Source organism: Ranitomeya imitator, chromosome 6 (genome assembly GCF_032444005.1).
Source record: "Ranitomeya imitator isolate aRanImi1 chromosome 6, aRanImi1.pri, whole genome shotgun sequence".
NCBI classification, from domain to species: domain Eukaryota; kingdom Metazoa; phylum Chordata; class Amphibia; order Anura; family Dendrobatidae; genus Ranitomeya; species Ranitomeya imitator.
The window spans coordinates 404,465,136-404,484,122 of record NC_091287.1 but is presented as its reverse complement, the minus strand read 5'-3'; the positions used below and the strand labels follow the sequence as shown (position 1 = coordinate 404,484,122).

General features: G+C 43.0%; 1 protein-coding gene across 4 annotated transcripts in view; it reads left to right on the top strand.

Annotated features, from left to right (window-relative positions):
* The window catches only part of SS18 (SS18 subunit of BAF chromatin remodeling complex), a 77,138-nt gene that overhangs the window by 40,229 nt on the left and 17,922 nt on the right, over nt 1–18,987 (top strand). For all 4 annotated transcript variants that reach the window (XM_069731230.1, XM_069731231.1, XM_069731233.1 and 1 more), the window contains exons 5-7: nt 6,779–7,000; nt 7,130–7,297; nt 11,694–11,798. In XM_069731230.1, coding sequence (XP_069587331.1) covers nt 6,779–7,000; nt 7,130–7,297; nt 11,694–11,798 — 495 coding nt within the window. The remainder of the gene's footprint in view (nt 1–6,778; nt 7,001–7,129; nt 7,298–11,693; nt 11,799–18,987) is intronic.

The following is an 18,987-nucleotide window of genomic DNA, read 5'->3' as shown; positions in this document are numbered from 1 at the left end:
TCCCGGCGATGCATTGCGAAATTACCCAGAAGACTTAGTGGTCTCGCAAGACCTCGCAAGCCAGGAGGGTTACTTTCAGCCCTCCTAGCTTATACTCTAGTCATACGCAGGGGAGGGGGAGCGGAGCTGTGTAAATAATACTCACCTGCTCCCGACGCGGTCCCTGGTTCGCCGGCAGCTTATTCCTGTAGTGAGCGGTCACATGGTACCGCTCATTACAGTAATGAATATGGATCCGACTCCACTCCCATAGGGGTGGAGCCGCATATTCATTACTGTAATGAGCGGTAGCATGTGACCGCTCACTACAGGAAGAAGCTGCCGGCGCCAGAGAACAGACGTGAAGGGACTGCGCCAGGAGCAGGTGAGTATAACGCAGTACACTATATTCACCTGCTCCCCGTTCCACCGTCAGCGCCACTGCGTCCTCTGCAGTGGCTGAGGTCAGAGGGCGCGGTGACACGATTAGTGCACGCCACCCTCTGCCTGAGCGTCAGTGCACAGGACGGAGAAGACACAGCGGCGGTCGGCGGTGGAATCGCAGGGCAGGTGAATATAGCAGTGCCGGGGGCCTGAGAGGTGAGTATGTGATTTTTTTTATTTTTTTTTTAATCGCAGCAGCATATGGGGCAAATATCTGTATGGAGCATCTTATGGGGCCATGTACAGCATTATATGGGGCAATTATCTGTATGGAGCATCTTATGGGGTCATGAGCAGCATTATATGGGGCAATTATCTTTGTGGAGCATCTTATGGGGTCATGTGCAGCATTATATGGGGCAATTATCTGTTTGGAGCATGTTATGGGGCCATGTGCAGCGTTATATGGGGCAAATATCTGTATGGAGCATCTCATGGGGCGATGTGCAGCATTATATGGGGCAAATATCTGTATGGAGCATCTTATGGGGCCATGTGCAGCATTATATGAGGCAATTATCTGTATGGAGCATCTTATGGGGCCATGTGCAGCATTATATGGGGCAATTATCTATATGGAGCATGTTATGGGGCCATGTGCAGCATTATATGGGGCAATTATCTGTATGGAGCATCTTATGGGGCCATGTGCAGCATTATATTGGGCAATTATCTGTATGTAGCATCTTATGGGGCCATGTGCAGCATTATATGGGGCAAATATCTATATGGGGCCATGTGCAGCATTATATGGGGCAAATATTTGTATGGAGCATCTTATGGGGCCATTTGCAGCATTATATGGGGCAATTATCTGTATGGAGCATCTTATGGGGCCATGTGCAGCGTTATATGGGGTAAATATCTTTGGAACATCTTATGGGGCCATAATCCACATTTGTGGAGCATTATACAGGGCAAATGTGTCTATGGAGCATCTTATGGGGCCAAGTGCACCAGCATATGGTCTCACAAGGGGTCTGATGATCTCATCTCGGTACCTAATGTCAGTCAGGCTACCTCACGCGAGCACATGCATGGTTGTGCGGCCCTCCAAAGAAATGCCACCCCACACCATTACTGACCCACTGCCAAACCGGTCATGCTGAAGGATGTTACAGGCAGTAGATCTCTCTCCACGGTATCTCCAGACTCTGTCACATCTGTCTCATGTGCTCAGTGTGAACCTGCTTTCATCTGTGAAGAGCACAGGGCGCCAGTGGTGAACTTGCCAATCCTGGTGTTCTGTGGCAAATGCCAAGCGTCCTGCACGGTGTTGGGCTGTGAGCACAACCCCCATCTGTGGATGTCGGGCACTCAGACCATCCTCATGGAGTCTGTTTCAACCGTTTGTGCAGACACATGCACATTTGTGGCCTGCTGGAGGTCATTTTGCAGGGTTCTGGCAGTGCTCCTCCTGTTCATCCTTGCACAAAGGCTGACGTAGCGGTCCTGCTGCTGGGTTGTTGCCCTCCTACGGCCCCTCCACGTCTCCTGGTGTATTGGCCTGTCTCCTGGTAGCGCCTCCAGCTTCTGGACACTACGCTGACAGACACAGCAAACCTTGCTGTAATGGGGCCTACCAAGCTGGGGTACCTCTTTCAGTACCACCCCACGTTTCAGGAGGTCCACTCTGCTTTGCTTGGAGTCTGAATGAAGGACGCTGGCTGGAATTGCTTGGTTACATGGGCACATATAAAAGATCACTGCTTCTCCACGTATTTCCAGTCTGACAAAAAACTTTACTCACAGGACACAGAATATATCACACAGATACAGAGGGCAGGCCAATAGAAAAGTGGCAGGCCAGACATACATTACAATAGCCGCAGGTGGCCAGACCCTGCTGATATTAAAAGGGGAATAACGTGTCCCCTCTGCCCAGGGGCGCAACCTGTGGGCTGATGCATTAGGGACATGCATCTCACATGGAACCTATTATACATACATATAACTGCACAACATATTCTGGGTGCTGAGTGGTTCCGTAACACGTAACACTTGCCACAGCTCGCATTGATGTGCCATCCTGGATGAGCTGCACTACCTGAGGCACTTGTGTGAATTGTAGAGTCTCATGCTACCACAAGTGTGAAAGCACGACCAACATTCAAAACACACACGGGCATATGAACACACACACAAAATGCACCACACACTACCACGTGCTTGAACACATATACCACCCTCAGCACACATTTCACCACACATGCACCAACCTCGCCACATAAAAGTTGAAACACAAAAGTAGCTGCTCAAAACTCGCCGCGCGCAAAACTCTCCACATGCAAAACTAGGCTCACGCAAAACTCGCCACACGTGCAAAACTCGCCTCATGGAAAACTCGCAACACGCAAAACTTGCACACGCGGAAAAATTGCCACATGCACAAAAGTTGCAACACATGCAAAAGTTGCCTCACACAAAACTTGCACATACTCAAAACGCACCACACATAAAACTCGCCACGTGCAGAACTCGCCATGCGCAAAACTTGCTGCACACAACTTGCTACACTAACCTGTCACATGCAACTCGACACAAAAAGTTGCTACACGCATGTCGCCACACAAAACTCATTTCACAAAAGTCGCTACATGCATGTCGTCACACGCAACTCAACACACACAACTTGACACATGAAACTCGCCCTAAAACACACAAGTCTGGTATTATCCTTCAAAAATTAAAATCTGATTAATAAGCAGACAAACTACAAGAGCAACAACTGTACCATATAGGAAATACGGCAGCTGTCAGTCACATGACCTGTCTATTATGTGTATGTGTGAGCTAATACATACTGCCAGGGGGGAGGGCTTCCTGTTGGCTGGGGATTTATCAGGCTGCCAATTTAGCTTATAAATACTGAGGTGAAAATACTGAGCAAATAACGTGTGAACGAGGTCTAATACAGGAGGAGATGACACACAGATATATACTATATACAGGAGGAGATGACACACAGGTATATACTATATACAGGGGAGATGACACAGGTATATACTATATACAGGAGGAGATGACATACAGGTATATACTATATACAGGAGGAGATGACACACTGGTATATACTATATACAGGGGAGATGACACACAGATATTTACTATATACAGGAGGAGATACAGGTACATACTATATACAGGGGAGATGACACACAGATATTTACTATATATAGGAGGAGATGACACAGGTATGTACTATATACAGGAGGAGATGACACACAGGTATATACTATATACAAGGGAGATGACACACATATATACTATATACAGGGGAGATGACACATGTATATACTATATACAGGAGGAGATGACACACAGATATATACTATATACAGGAGCAGATGACACAGGTATATACTATATACAGGAGGAGATGACTTACAGGCATATACTATATACAGGAGGAGATGACACACGTATATACTATATAAAAGAGGAGATGACACATAGGTATATAGAGGAGGAGATGACATACAGCAGGTATATACTATATACAGCGGAGATGACATACAGGTATATACTATATACAGGAGATGACATACAGGTATATACTATATATAGGAGGAGATGACATACAGGTATATAGTATATACAGAAGAGATTACATACAGGTATATACTATATAAAAGAGGAGATGACACATAGGTATATAGAGGAGATGACATGCAGCAGGTATATACTATTTACAGGGGAGATGACATACAGGTATATACTATATACAGGAGATGACATACAGGTGTATACTATATTTAAGGGAGATGACAAACCTGTATATACTGAGGTGAAAATGAGAGGTGTGAGGTGAAAATAGTGGAATGGTCGGAAAATGACAGATGTGAGGTCGAAATGACAAGTGTTAGGGGAGAATGAGAGGAGTGAGGGGAAAAATGAGAGGTGCAAGGGAGAAAATGAGAGATGTGAGGGGGAAAATGAGAGGCGTGATGGGAAAATAAGAGAAGTGAGGTGCTATAACTAACCACAGATATTTACTATGCCCAGGCAATGCCGGGCTCTTCAGCTAATATATATATATATATATATGTGTATATATATAATTTTTTTTTATAGAATAAGAATGATCATTGATTAATTTTTATTAAATGAATAGTTCATTTGAAAATAATTTTTGCAATATGTAATTTTAGAGAAATCTGCTTCTTCTACCATCTGATCATTTATTCGCAAAAATCTCAATTCATCGGAGAAATTTGTCTTCAGTGAATACAGATTTTCCCATTCCTGAAATAGATAATAATTGGTGTCTATAAAGTTCTGTAGAGACATGTAGCTGTCATTTCAGGAGAGCTTGCAGTAAAATGTCTTTCTGCCTCTCGCTTCCCAACATTCTCCTCCATAGAACTTTTAAAAGAACCAACTGTGTTCCAAGAATTGAGAGCAAAAGATCAGTCCTGGCAGAGAGAGAAGCAGATTTCTCTGATCAGATATATTACTACATTTCTTATTTTCATGTGTACTATTGATTTATGAAATAAAAACTAAAACTACAGCTACTCTCTAACCTCTACCCAATCAAGCGTTTCTTTTTCATTTTTTTTGTTTTTCTGCTTTCCTCCTTTTTTACTTCTCCGTCAACATGCATGCCGTGTGATGTTTTGTTTTTTGTGGGACGAGTTGTACTTTTGAATGATGCCGTCCATTTTATGATGTGATTTGGTGGAAAGTGGGTAACAAATTACAAGTATACCAAATAAATTGCAGTTGTGTTTTTTATTTAGTTTTTTTAAGTTGTGTGAAAAGAAAAAAAAAAATCAAACTTTGCCTGTTACCAATTTTCGGACCCATCACTTTTTACGTTTCCAGGTGATATAGGTTCGCGAGTGCTTGTTTTTTACACTCTAAGGCTGCTGTCACACTAGCAGTATTTGGTCAGTATTTTACATCAGTATTTGTAAGCCAAAACCAGGAGTGGGTGATAAATACAGAAGTGGTGCATATGTTTCTATTATACTTTTCCTCTATTTGTTCCACTCCTGGTTTTGACTTACAAATACTGATGTAAAATACTGACCAAATACTGCTAGTGTGATGGCAGCCTAAGGCTACTTTCACACTGACGTTTTTTGCCAGACGTCGCAATGCGTCGTTTATGGCAAAAAACGCATCCTGCAAAGTTGTTTGCAGGATGTGTTTTTGCCCCATAGATTAACATTAGCGACGCATTGCGACGCTTTTCCACACGTCGCAACCGTCTTGCGACGGTTGCGCCGTGTTGTGACGGACCGCCGGGAGCAAAAAACGTTACATGTAACGTTTTTTGCTCCTGACGGACCGCTTTTTCCGACCGCACATGCGCGGCCAGAACTCCGCCCCCACCTCCCCGCACCTCACAATGGGGCAGCGGATGCGCCGGAGAAATGCATCCGCTGCACCCGTTGTGCAGTGCGTTAAAACGCTAGCGTCAGAATCTCTGCCCGACGCATTGCGACGGGGAGATTCCGACGCTAGTGTGAAAGTAGCCTATGCTGACTTTTTATTTATACCTTTTTCTGCTAGATTCCATGTTACAATCACCTTGTTGCATTCTTTTTTGCCCTGCTATGAGGCAGTTTTGCAATTTTTTTTATTTTAGTTCTCAGTACAGTATTTGCCAATCTAATTAATATTATGTTTTAATAGATGTGACTTATGGGTGTGGAAATAACGTGTGTTGTTGTTGTTGTTTGTGTTTTTTTTTTTTGTTTGTGTTTTTTTTTTTTTTTTGTTTTTTTTTAGATTTTTCTTTTTTTTTCCTTTTCACTGTGTCCCTGTATTTTGTAATCCCCTCTGGGGACTTGAAACTTCGATAATCCTAGCACTTGTGCTGTATGTAGCAAAAATCACAGTCTCTTATGAACTCTAGTCACAGTGGGGATTTTATAGGAGTACCATCATGGCAGGCATAGGGGCTTCAGGAGACCCCCGACCCCCCCATCGGTGCCCCTCAGTTGAGATCGCAGGAGCTCTGATGAGCAGTTAAAACTGCACAACCCTGTTCATTCCCTTCCCTACCTTTATGACACACGCTGTAAATGATCCTGACACAACCTGACAGCTTCTTTTTTAACCGACTAAGAGCTGTGGACAGAGCTCCGATCCACTTGTACCTGTTAGAGTCAGATGATGGTTAACTACCACATCCATCATTTGCTGGCAAAGATGCAGCCTCATCCTCTGAGGCAGCAGCAAAGTCAGGGAGCAGGCATATAGTGGTATAAAAATTTGTTTTATGCGTTTTTAGATTAATTTGTGCATAATATATTGGTAATGGCGTATGATGGTAAAGACTGATTTATTTTTTTCATTTTGCCTTTTATTGTTTGATAAAAATATTTCTGTTTTTAATTTCAAGGCCCAAACCACATTGCTATGCAAGGACCAGGACCTACACAACATAACATGACGAATAACGCGATGCCTATGCCTTCTACTAATCATGGTTCCATGGGAGGCTATAATCACTCTGTGCCATCTTCCCAAAACATGCCAGTTCAGAACCAGTTGGGTATGGGTCAAGGCCAGTCAATGGGTAACTATGGTCCCAGGCCAAGCATGAACATGCAGCCAAATCAAGGTAACTAATATTCTTCTCATAGTCCTATCTTGTTGCGGTACATAAGTGAATCTGTTGGGATGATTGACCTTGACAACATTTTCATGGGTCTTCCTCATATTGAGTAATTATGCAACTGATCTCTTTTAGGTCCAATGATGCATCAGCAGCCTCCCTCACAGCAATATAACCTGCCTCAGGGTGGCGGGCAGCATTATCAGGGCCAGCAGCCCCCTATGGCAATGATGGGCCAGGTTACTCAAGGAAATCATATGATGGGTCAAAGGCAAATTCCTCCATACAGACCACCTCAGCAAGGTACAGATTTACTCCAAACAAATGCAATGTTTGTATAGCGCATCTAATTTGATGTATTGATTGTCATTGTCAGCCTTTCTTACAGATTGCACAGGGTTGAAATAAAAAAAACAAAGTACCCCGTCTGTCCTCAGTTTGTGTGTAGTAGTGCAGCTAATCCCTGTCCACTTCAGTGGAGTTGAGCTGCAATACCAGGCACGACCTAAAGGTACCTTCACACTAAACGACGCTGCAGCGATCCAGACAACGATCCGGATCGCTGCAACGTCGCTGTTTGGTCGCTGGAGAGCTGTCACACAGACAGCTCTCCAGCGACCAATGATGCCGGTAACCAGGGTAAACATCGGGTTACTAAGCGCAGGGCCGCGCTTAGTAACCCGATGTTTACCCTGGTTACCAGCGTAAAAGTAAAAAAAAAAAAAAAAGTACATACTTACCTTCCGCTGTCTGTCCCTCGCTGTACTTCTCTGCAGTGTAAGCACAGCGGCCGGAAAGCGGTGACGTCACCGCTGTGCTCTGCTTTCCGGCTGGCCGGCGCTCACACTGCAGAGAAGTACAGCGAGGGACAGACAGCGGAAGGTAAGTATGTACTTTTTTTTTTTTTTTTTTTAACTTTTACGCAGGGTAAACATCGGGTTACTAAGCGCGGCCCTGCGCTTAGTAACCCGATGTTTACCCTGGTTACCAGCGAAGACATCGCTGAATCGGTGTCACACACGCCGTTTCAGCGATGTCTGCAGGGAGTCCAGCGACGAAATAAAGTTCTGGACTTTCTGCAGCGACCAACGATATCACAGCAGGATCCTGATCGCTGCTGCGTGTCAAACTGAACAATATCGCTAGCCAGGACGCTGCAACGTCACGGATCGCTAGCGATATCGTTCAGTGTGAAGGTACCTTTAGATGTGTCAGGCTGTTTCTACAAGAAAGTATCCATGAGCCATGTTGATTCAATTTTAGACAGCCCCCTTGTAAAGAGGTTCTCCTTTTGAAAAAGCCTCACAAGAAGACTAACAATTTGAGGGACCCTCCATAATTGTAAAGACTGCAGATACTGGGGACATGGCGTCATTTAAGTTAATGAGATTGTATAGTAGCTTCATGCTCTGTGAATGGTTGGAAGTGCCATTTGGCAGGATCCACAGTAACTGGGTAAAACGGTCTCTTCATTCTAAGGATTTTGGTCTCAGAAGTCAGTCCCCCCCCCCCCCCCCACTGAAGGGGAAAGTACTGTTCTGCGTAAGCCTCTTTTACACTACCGTCTTTCTTTTTCCTTCACAATGCGTCGTTTTCTGAAAGAAAAAAAAAAAAAGATCCAGCAAATGTTTCTGCTGGATCTGTTTTTTTCTCATAGACTTGTATTAGCGACGGATTGTGAAGGATGGCCACACGTTTCATCCGTCGTGCACTGGATCCGTCGTAAAATTGCTGTCCGTCGGGTGGAGACAACGCACAGAGGAACGTTTTTTTCTGTACGTCGGAAAATCGCTCAGCGACGGATCCTGCTCTGTCTGTCATTGGCTATAATGGAAGCCTATGGAAGCAGGATCCGTCGCTGACTGTGAAAAGCAGGAATCCAGCGACAGATGCCATCATTTGAAACTGAGCATGCGCTGAAGAATTTCCCGTTAGGGAAATTCTCTCTCGCTTTTTACTATTGATGCTGCCTATGCAGCATCAATAGTAAAAAGATATAATGTTAAAAATAATTTAAAAAAAATCATGATATTTTTACCTTCCGGCTTCCCAAGCGGCTTTCCCGATGCTCGCGATGCTGCCGGCAGCTCCCGTTCCCAGTAATGCATTGCGAAATGCTTTGCAAGGCATTGCTTGCAAGGCATTACTGAGAACGGGAGCTGCCGGCAGCATCGCGAGCATCGGGAAGGCTGCGGGGGCCGCCGGAAGGTAAGAATATCACAATTTTATATATTTTTTTTTTATTTTAACCTGGGTTGTCTTGTGTATGCATTTTCACAGTGGAAAAACGCGGTGAAGACTCATACACAATGTGTGCACATAGCCTCGACGGATCCATAAAAAAAACGGGCCCAGTGCATCCGTTTTTTACAATCTGCACAGGATCCGTCTTTTCAACATTTTGACGGATTGTGACTGATTGTAAAAAACGGAAGTGTGAAAGAGGCCTTAGCGTTACACCATCACTTCTTTTGATGGGAAACCCTGTTAAAGTACATGTGCATGGTGGCCTTTACTCTACTGTAGTCTTTCACGAGACCAAACAAATGTAGCCCTTTTATTTTTTTATTTTTATACCATTTTTTAGGGGGTGGGAGACTTTTTGATGGTGTTGTAGCTGAATAAAGTCAGCCTAGTAGTTTCAAGTTTTTCAAGGGGTTGTCCAATATACAGGTCCTTCTCAAAAAATTAGCATATAGTGTTAAATTTCATTATTTACCATAATGTAATGATTACAATTAAACTTTCATATATTATAGATTCATTATCCACCAACTGAAATTTGTCAGGTCTTTTATTGTTTTAATACTGATGATTTTGGCATACAACTCCTGATAACCCAAAAAACCTGTCTCAATAAATTAGCATATCAAGAAAAGGTTCTCTAAACGACCTATTGCACTAATCTTCTGAATCAACTAATTAACTCTAAACACATGCAAAAGATACCTGAGGCTTTTATAAACTCCTTGCCTGGTTCATTACTCAAAACCCCCATCATGGGTAAGACTAGCGACCTGACAGATGTCAAGAAGGCCATCATTGACACCCTCAAGCAAGAGGGTAAGACCCAGAAAGAAATTTCTCAACAAATAGGCTGTTCCCAGAGTGCTGTATCAAGGCACCTCAATGGTAAGTCTGTTGGAAGGAAACAATGTGGCAGAAAACGCTGTACAACGAGAAGAGGAGACCGGACCCTGAGGAAGATTGTGGAGAAGGACCGATTCCAGACCTTGGGGAACCTGAGGAAGCAGTGGACTGAGTCTGGTGTGGAAACATCCAGAGCCACCGTGCACAGGCGTGTGCAGGAAATGGGCTACAGGTGCCGCATTCCCCAGGTAAAGCCACTTTTGAACCATAAACAGCGGCAGAGGTGCCTGACCTGGGCTACAGAGAAGCAGCACTGGACTGTTGCTAAGTGGTCCCAAGTACTTTTTTCTGATGAAAGCAAATTTTGCATGTCATTCGGAAATCAAGGTGCCAGAGTCTGGAGGAAGACTGGGGAGAAGGAAATGCCAAAATGCCTGAAGTCCAGTGTCAAGTACCCACAGTCTGTGATGGTGTGGGGTGCCATGTCAGCTGCTGGTGTTGGTCCACTGTGTTTCATCAAGGGCAGGGTCAATGCAGCTAGCTATCAGGAGATTTTGGAGCACTTCATGCTTCCATCGGCTGAAATGCTTTATGGAGATGAAGATTTCATTTTTCAGCACGACCTGGCACCTGCTCACAGTGCCAAAACCACTGGTAAATGGTTTACTGACCATGGTATTACTGTGCTCAATTGGCCTGCCAACTCTCCTGACCTGAACCCCATAGAGAATCTGTGGGATATTGTGAAGAGAAAGTTGAGAGACGCAAGACCCAACACTCTGGATGAGCTTAAGGCCGCTATTGAAGCATCCTGGGCCTCCATAACATCTCAGCAGTGTCACAGGCTGATTGCCTCCATGCCACGCCGCATTGAAGCAGTCATTTCTGCCAAAGGATTCCCGACCAAGTATTGAGTGCATAACTGAACATTATTATTTGTTGGTTTTTTTGTTTGTTATTAAAAAACACTTTTATTTGATTGGGTGGGTGAAATATGCTAATTTATTGAGACAGGTTTTTTGGGTTATCAGGAGTTGTATGCCAAAATCATCAGTATTAAAACAATAAAAGACCTGACAAATTTCAGTTGGTGGATAATGAATCTATAATATATGAAAGTTTAATTGTAATCATTACATTATGGTAAATAATGAAATTTAACACTATATGCTAATTTTTTGAGAAGGACCTGTAGGTGACTTCACTTTAGGCTATGTCATGAACATCTGATAATTGGGGGGGGGGGGGGGGGGAAATCAAACACCTTGAAACTCCCATCAATCAATTGAAAAGAGCTCCAGCCAGATGTAGCATGGTACAGAGCTAATAACAGCTGACTGGTGGGGCTTCTGGTTGTCGGACACACTACACACCTGATATTGATGATGGGTCATTTAAGTCCAGTAAATTGAGAATATTTTTTTTCCTTCACAGTTACATGACTATGAGTGCTATAATGACACCTGCTACTGATTGTGATTTTTGGAACAATAATTAGGAAAGCAGTTCCTTAGGAACAATGCAGCCACTTCTCTTATTTAGCACTTTCGAGTGCTAAGTAGAATTCAGATAGCTCTTTCTAACAGGTGAAATGTGTTTTGTTTTCTAGGTCCACAGCAACAGTACTCAGGCCAAGAAGATTACTATGGAGAGCAATACAGTCATGGCAGCCAAGGTCCTCCGGAAGGCATGAGTCAGCAATACTACCCCGACGGTAATGGTCACTTATCAATGGCAATATTTCAGAACTATCGGAACTTTATTAGTTAATACATAATACAATTTGTCATTGATTGAGGCCGTATAGTCACTATTTAATAAGACAGCAATTTGCGTTTTATAGCATTCATGGTTTGGTTGAAAGTTACATTTATTGTGTGTATAGAAAGATGTGTGTGTGTGTGTGTATGTATATGTATATATATATGTATATATATATGTATATATATATATATATATATATATATATATATATTATAATCTAATATAATATATCTCTATCCATCCATCCAGTGGGATTGGCAAAATACTGCTAAAATATTCTAGTGTGTGCGGTGGCTGCATACATATTAAAAAACACGTAAAAGGGAATGATAATGTTTGATCATACTTTGCAACCTTTCAGTATTGCAGTGCATTATGTCTTTCTGGGGTACACTAACGTGCAGCCTTTTAGGCTTCTGTGCATGGGAGTAGGAGATTTGCCTGCTCTCCACTTAGCACTTTTGTGCTTGAAAGAGCTAAATTGTTTTTCTCTCCCCCCCCCCCCCATTTTTGAAAGCACTAATGTAGCAGCTGCAAGTGACTATGCTTTCCTGCTGTTCCGTCACAGTGGTCACTTGTCGCTCTGCTTTGCTGTCAAACTGCATGATCAGTCTGTATGGCTTAAGATCTCTGCAGCCAGCAGTGCAAATGGTCATTATTTTTAACATATACTATTAAGCACTATTTCAGGCGTGTTGCAGGCAGAATGCACTTAGATACCACGCTGTGTGCACATACCCTAATAACTCTAAGAAGGAAGGCTTTTGTTGTCTAAGTTGCAAAAATACTGACCTGCGGTGGGATCCGAAATCCACACTATGTTAAATAGTCTTGCAGTAGATATGCCTTTTTCTCATAGACTTTAAAGCGTCTCTGCAGTGTTTTTTTTTTTCTTTATTGCCACTGGAGTGGTGCTTTACATGTAATTTCTCTGGCTCATTCTCACCTGCCGCCGCCATCATCATTTTCCAGTTTCACTCCCGTTGGTCTCTGGTGAAAAGTGACCTGTCGGCTGCTCCAGTGCCTCATGGAGCGGCGCGGGAGTCACTATTCAATACAAGTTTGAGAGCCTCGTCTCTGAGAGCTTGTGATGTAGCTTCTGACTTTCGGCCAGTCAGATGCTGCGCTCGCAAAATGGCTTTGCAGGACTGTAGCGGCATGGAAAAACGCCACTCCAGCACTAAAAAAAAACAAACGTTGGAGGGGTGCTTTTAATGAGGTGTGGAAAATCCTCAGATTAAAAAGGCATATGCATTTTATTGCTCATTTTCTGCATGTAATCCACACATGAAACGTTATGGATAACATCGCACTTTATCAAAAGTAGGCCACAGACCCATCAGGAAGTTTCCAAGGCAAAGTATTTTATTTAAAATATGATTTGCCCATAAGGCAACAAAATCCTAAAACATGTAAAAAATACATGTTGAAAAAAACACTAAAAAAAACAAGATAAAAAAAACAAAAAAACTCCCTAGTAACCTTATTTGGCCAATTAGTGCGTTTTTTGACGTTACAGATTTTCTGCAGCATTACTGCATTAGTCAACGTGAGAACTTAGCCATACCAAACACTTTTTTGGAAAAATAATTTTTTTTTTAATAATCCTATTATCCTTTATTTCCACTGATCCTGAGATCGGGACTCTGGCGCACTCAAATTAAACTGTTGAAACTGTCACATTTTTCATGTAGAAGACTCTTCAGGAAACACTAATGTATTTTTTTTCCTTGATGGCTTTCCCATGGTTATTTGTGTGTTTTTTTTTTTTTTTTTTAATAACGTCATTGAATAATTGGGAAACCACTTGCAGTTTTTAAAACTAACTATTACAAAACGCTCCAGAAGACATCCGGACTTCTTTTGAGCGTTCCCATTGATTTGTACTGTAAGGTACAGAGCGACTTCCAAGAGGAAAACGCCAAAAGAATTGTCAGGTCACTTTTTTAACAGCTTTTTTCAGTGTTTTTAGAAACCTGAAGCAGTTAAAGGGAACCTGTCACCCCCCAAAATCGACGGTGAGTTAAGCCCACCGGCATCAGGGTCTCATCTACAGCATTCTGGAATTTTGTAGATATGCCCCGATGTATCCTGAAAGATGAGACAAAGAGGTTAGATTATACTCACCTGGGTGGTCCGATCCGATGGGCGTCGCGGCCTCCCATCTTCATAGGATGACGTCCTCTTTTTGTCTTCACGCTGCGGCTCCGGCTTACTTTGTCTGCCCTGTTGAGGGCAGAGCAAAGTACTGTAGTGCGCAGGCGCCGGGAAAGGTCAGAGTAAAGGTTTTGTATAATCTAACCTCTTTTTCTCATCTTTTAGGATACATCGAGGGCTTATCTACAGCATTCCAGAATGCTGTAGATGAGCCCCTGATGCCGGTGGGCTCCCTCGATTTTGGGAGTGACAGGTTCCCTTTAAGAAAAGGCTGAACATACAGTTGTGTAAAAAAGTGTTTGTCCCCTTCCTGATTTCCTATTCTTTTGCATGTTTGTCACACTTAAATGTTTCAGATCGCTAAACAAAATTAAATGTTAGATAAGGATAACACAAGTAATCACAAAATGCAGTTTTTAACCCCTTAATGACCGACTATGCGCATTAAAATGTCAGCTGTTTTAACCCCTTAACCCCCAAGGGTGGTTTGCACGTTAATGAGTGGGCCAATTTTTACATTTCTGACCACTGTCCCTTTATGAGGTTATAACTCTGGAACGCTTCAACGGATCCTGATGATTCTTACAATGTTTTCTCATGACATATTGTACTTCATGATAGTGGTAACTATCAGAGATATGTCACACAAAATACTTAATAAGTAACATTTCCCACATGTTTACTTTACATAAGCACAATTTTGAAACAAAAATTGTTTTTTGTTAGGGAGTTATAAGAGTTAAAAGCTGACCAGCAATTTCTAATTTTTACAACACCAATTTTTTTTTTTAGGGACCACATCACATTTGAAGTCATTTTGAGGGGTCTATATGATAGAAAATTACCAAGTGTGACACCATTCTAAAAACTGCACCCCTCAAGGTGCTCAAAACTACATTCAAGAAGTTTATGAACCCTTCAGGTGCTTCACAGGAATTTTTGGAATGTTTAAAAAAATGAACATTTAACTTTTTTTCACAAAAAATTTACTTCAGCTCCAATTTGTTTTATTTTACCAAGGGTGACAGGAGAAATTTGACTCCAAAAGTTGTTGTACAATTTGTCCTGAGTACGCTGGTACCCCATATGTGGGGGTAAACCACTGATTGGGCGCATGGCTGAGCTCGGAAGGGAAGGAGCGCCGTTTGACTTTTCAATGCAAAATTGACTGGAATTGAGATCGGACGCCATGTCGCGTTTGGAGAGCCCCTGATGTGCCTAAACATTGAAACCCCCCCACAAGTGACACCATTTTGAAAAGTAGACCCCACCTAAGGAATTTATCTAGCTGTGTGGTGAGCACTTTGACCCACCAAGTGCTTCACAGAAGTTTATAATGTAGAGCCGTAAAAATAAAAAATCATATTTTTTCACAAAAATGAACTTTTCGCCCCCAATGTTTTATTTTCCCAAGGGTACCAGAAGAAATTGGACCCCAAAAGTTGTGCAATTTGTCCTGAGTACGCCAATACCCCGTATGTGGGGGTAAACCACTGTTTGGGTGCACGGGAGAGCTCGGAAGGGTAGTAGCACTGTTTTACTTTTTCAACGCATTATTGGCTGGAATTGAGATCGGACGCCATGTCGCGTTTGGAGAGCCCCTGATGTGCCTAAACAGTGGAAACCCCCCCCCAATTCTAACTGAAAGCCTAACCCAAGCACACCCCTAATCCCAAGCCTAACCACACCCCTAACCTGAACATGCCCCTAGCCCTAATCCCAACCACACCCCTAACTCCAACTCACTCCTATTCCCAACCATAACCCTAACCACACCCCTAACCCTAATCCCAACCCTAATTCCAACCGTAAATGTAATCCAAACCCTAACTTTAGCCCTAACCCTAATGGGAAAATGGAAATAAATACATTTTTTTTTAAATTTTATTATTTTTCCCTAACTAAGGGGGTGATAAAGGGGGGTTTTATTTTACTTTTATAGCAAATTTTTATGATTGGCAGCTGTCACACACTAAAAGACGCTTTTTATTGCAAAAAAATAGTTTTTGCGTCTCCACATTTTGAGAGCTATAATTTTTCCATATTTTGGTCCAGAGTCATGTGAGGTCTTGTTTTTTGCAGGACGAGTTGACGTTTTTATTGGTACCATTTTCGGGCACATGACATTTTTTGATTGCTTTTTATTCCGATTTTGGAGGCAGAATGACCAAAAACCAGCTATTCATGAATTTCTTTTTTTTTTTTTGGGGGGGGGGGGGGAGGGGGTCGTTTATACATTCCACGTTTGATAATATTGGTAAAGCAGTTTTATTCTTCGGGTTAGTACGATTACAGCGATGCCTCATTTATATAATTTTTTTTATGTTTTGGCGCTTTTATACGATAAAAACTATTTCATATAAAATATAATTATTTTTGCATCGCTTTATTCTGAGGGCTATAACTTTTTAATTTTTTTTTTGCTGATGACGCTGTATGGCGGCTCGTTTTTTGCTGGACAAGATGACGTTTTCAGCGGTACCATGGTTATTTATATCCGTCTTTTTGATCGCGTGTTATTCCACTTTTTGTTCGAAGCCAGGACCCGGAAGGCCCCCCGCGGCCATTTTGGATCCGGGGCCTGCAGGGAGGAGGAGGAGATAGGAGACCCTCTGAGCAACGCGATCACATCGCGTTGCTCCGAGGGTCTCAGAGAAGCATGCAGGGAGATTCTTCTCTGTGGCGCCGGAACACTGCGATCATGTTTGATCGCACTGTTCTGTGGGTTAATGTGCCGGGAGCGGTCCGTGACCGCGCCTGACACATAGTGCCGGATGTCAGCTGTAATAAACAGCTGACACCCGGCAGCAATCGGCCGCGCTCCCGCCGTGAGCGCGGCTGATCACGCTGGACGTCCTATTTACGGAATTAAGTCCCAGCTCACCTCGACGGGATAGTACGTCCAATGGGATTATGGGGTTTAAACTGCAATTGAGAATAAGGGAATAGCACCCCCTAGAGTGGGAATATCTCCAGGGTCTCCGGTACCAGAGACCCTGGAGAACATGATCAGGACCGGATTTTACGGTGTCCGATCACGTGATCGCCATTATTCAGGGTACAACGGCGATGGCAAAAAAAACTGCCCACTGTTAAAATCATTTCTCTCTCTTCTGACATGATATACATGTCAGAGGAGAGAGAAATGAGGTCCCCTGAACCTTCCCTGTAACTCCGCCATTCCCCTGGCCCTTCTTCTCCGTTTCTTGGCCCTCCACATTATGATCCTGGAAAAAAATGGCAGGCACTTGCACAGTTCGTCCTCCAAGATCCGCGGACCGCTACCCGATAACAATAGGGAATTTTTCCTATTGGTTTGTTTTGATCACTTTGATAGACCCCAAGCTCTGAAAAAGAGCGCATACATGCATTTGAAACTCATTGCTCTGAGCTGTGGATTCTTGTTTTCAAGTTTCAAAAATCCCAAATTTTCCACATTTTCAGGTTTTTTTTTTTTCCACAAATAAATGCAAGTCACATCAAACAAATTTTACCACTATCATGAAGTACAATATGTCACAAAAAACAATCTCAGAATCAGTGGGATCCATTGAAGCGACTTGTCACATCTGAACAAGGAGGTGATATCATTTGAAGTGTGACAGCTTTCAAGTGTAACATCAGAAATATACCAGAAATAGTCCAGAAATCGGTCAGACGGTAAGACTAATCATTGTCTTCTAATTTTACTTACCTTTTCTTCTCTTACCCTGCTCTTTAACCATGCTCACATTTGCCCTTACCATTTTTGCTCCACTAATCCTTACTCTCCTTCGCTATCCCCAAACCCCATCACCCTCGATCCAAATAACTATCCCCCCTCTCTCATACCCCCCCTACCTTGCTTCATCTGCAGACCTGCTCCTTAACCTCAGACCTCTCCTACTAAAATATAATATACTATGCTATACTATACTATATACACTATGGCTGGTCCGACTAACTAAAGCAATTGTTACCATCCACCTCTCGTGTCTCCCCTTTTTCTCATAGTTTGTAAGCTTGCGAGCAGGGCCCTCATTCCTCTTGGTATCTATTTTGAACTGTGATTTCTGTTATGCTGTAATGTCTATTGTCTGTACAAGTCCCCTCTATAATTTGTAAAGCGCTGCGGAATATGTTGGTGCTATATAAATAAAATTATTATTATAATATAAGCCCATCACTCTCCTTCACCCACCTGCTTTCCCTTTCTTGGCATCTGCTCAGTGCTGGCAACATATCCCCCAATCCTGGCCCCCCCACCGCCTCCTACATCCCACTAATCCTCACCCCTATACTTCTCACACTAAGGCCTCTTTCACTCTTCCGTCTTTTAGCTCCCGTTGAAATCCGTTGATTTTTGAAAAAAAAACGGATCCAATAAATTTATCTGCTGGATCCTGTTTTTTCCCATAGACTTGTATTAGCGACGGATTGTGACAGATGGCAATCAGTTTCATCCGTCGTGCACTGGATCATCGGAAAATTGCTGTCCGTCGGGCGGGGACAACGCACAGAGGAATGGTTTTTCTGTACGTCGAAAAATCGCCCAGTGACGGATCCTGTGCTGCCTGTCGTTGGCTATAATGGAAGCCTATGAACGCAGGATCCGTCGCTGACTGTGAAAAGCAGGAATCCCGCGTCTTTTGAACCTGAGCATGTGTGGAAGAATCTCCAGTCAGGGAAATTCTCTCTCTCTCTCTCTCTTTTTACTATTGATGCTGACTATGCAGCATCAATAGTAAAAAGATATAATGTTAAAAAAAAAGAAATCGCAATATTCTCACCTTCCGACGTCCCGCGCAGCGTTACCGATGCTCCCGGCAGCTGCCGTTCCCAGTAATGCCTTGCGAAATGACCCGATGACGTCGCGGTCTCTCAAGACACCATCTGCCAGGAGCACCGCAAGCATTGGTAACGCTGTGCGGGATGCCAGAGGGTGAGAATATTGCTATTTTTTTTTAACATAGGTTGTGTTGTGTATGCGTACACAACAGGTG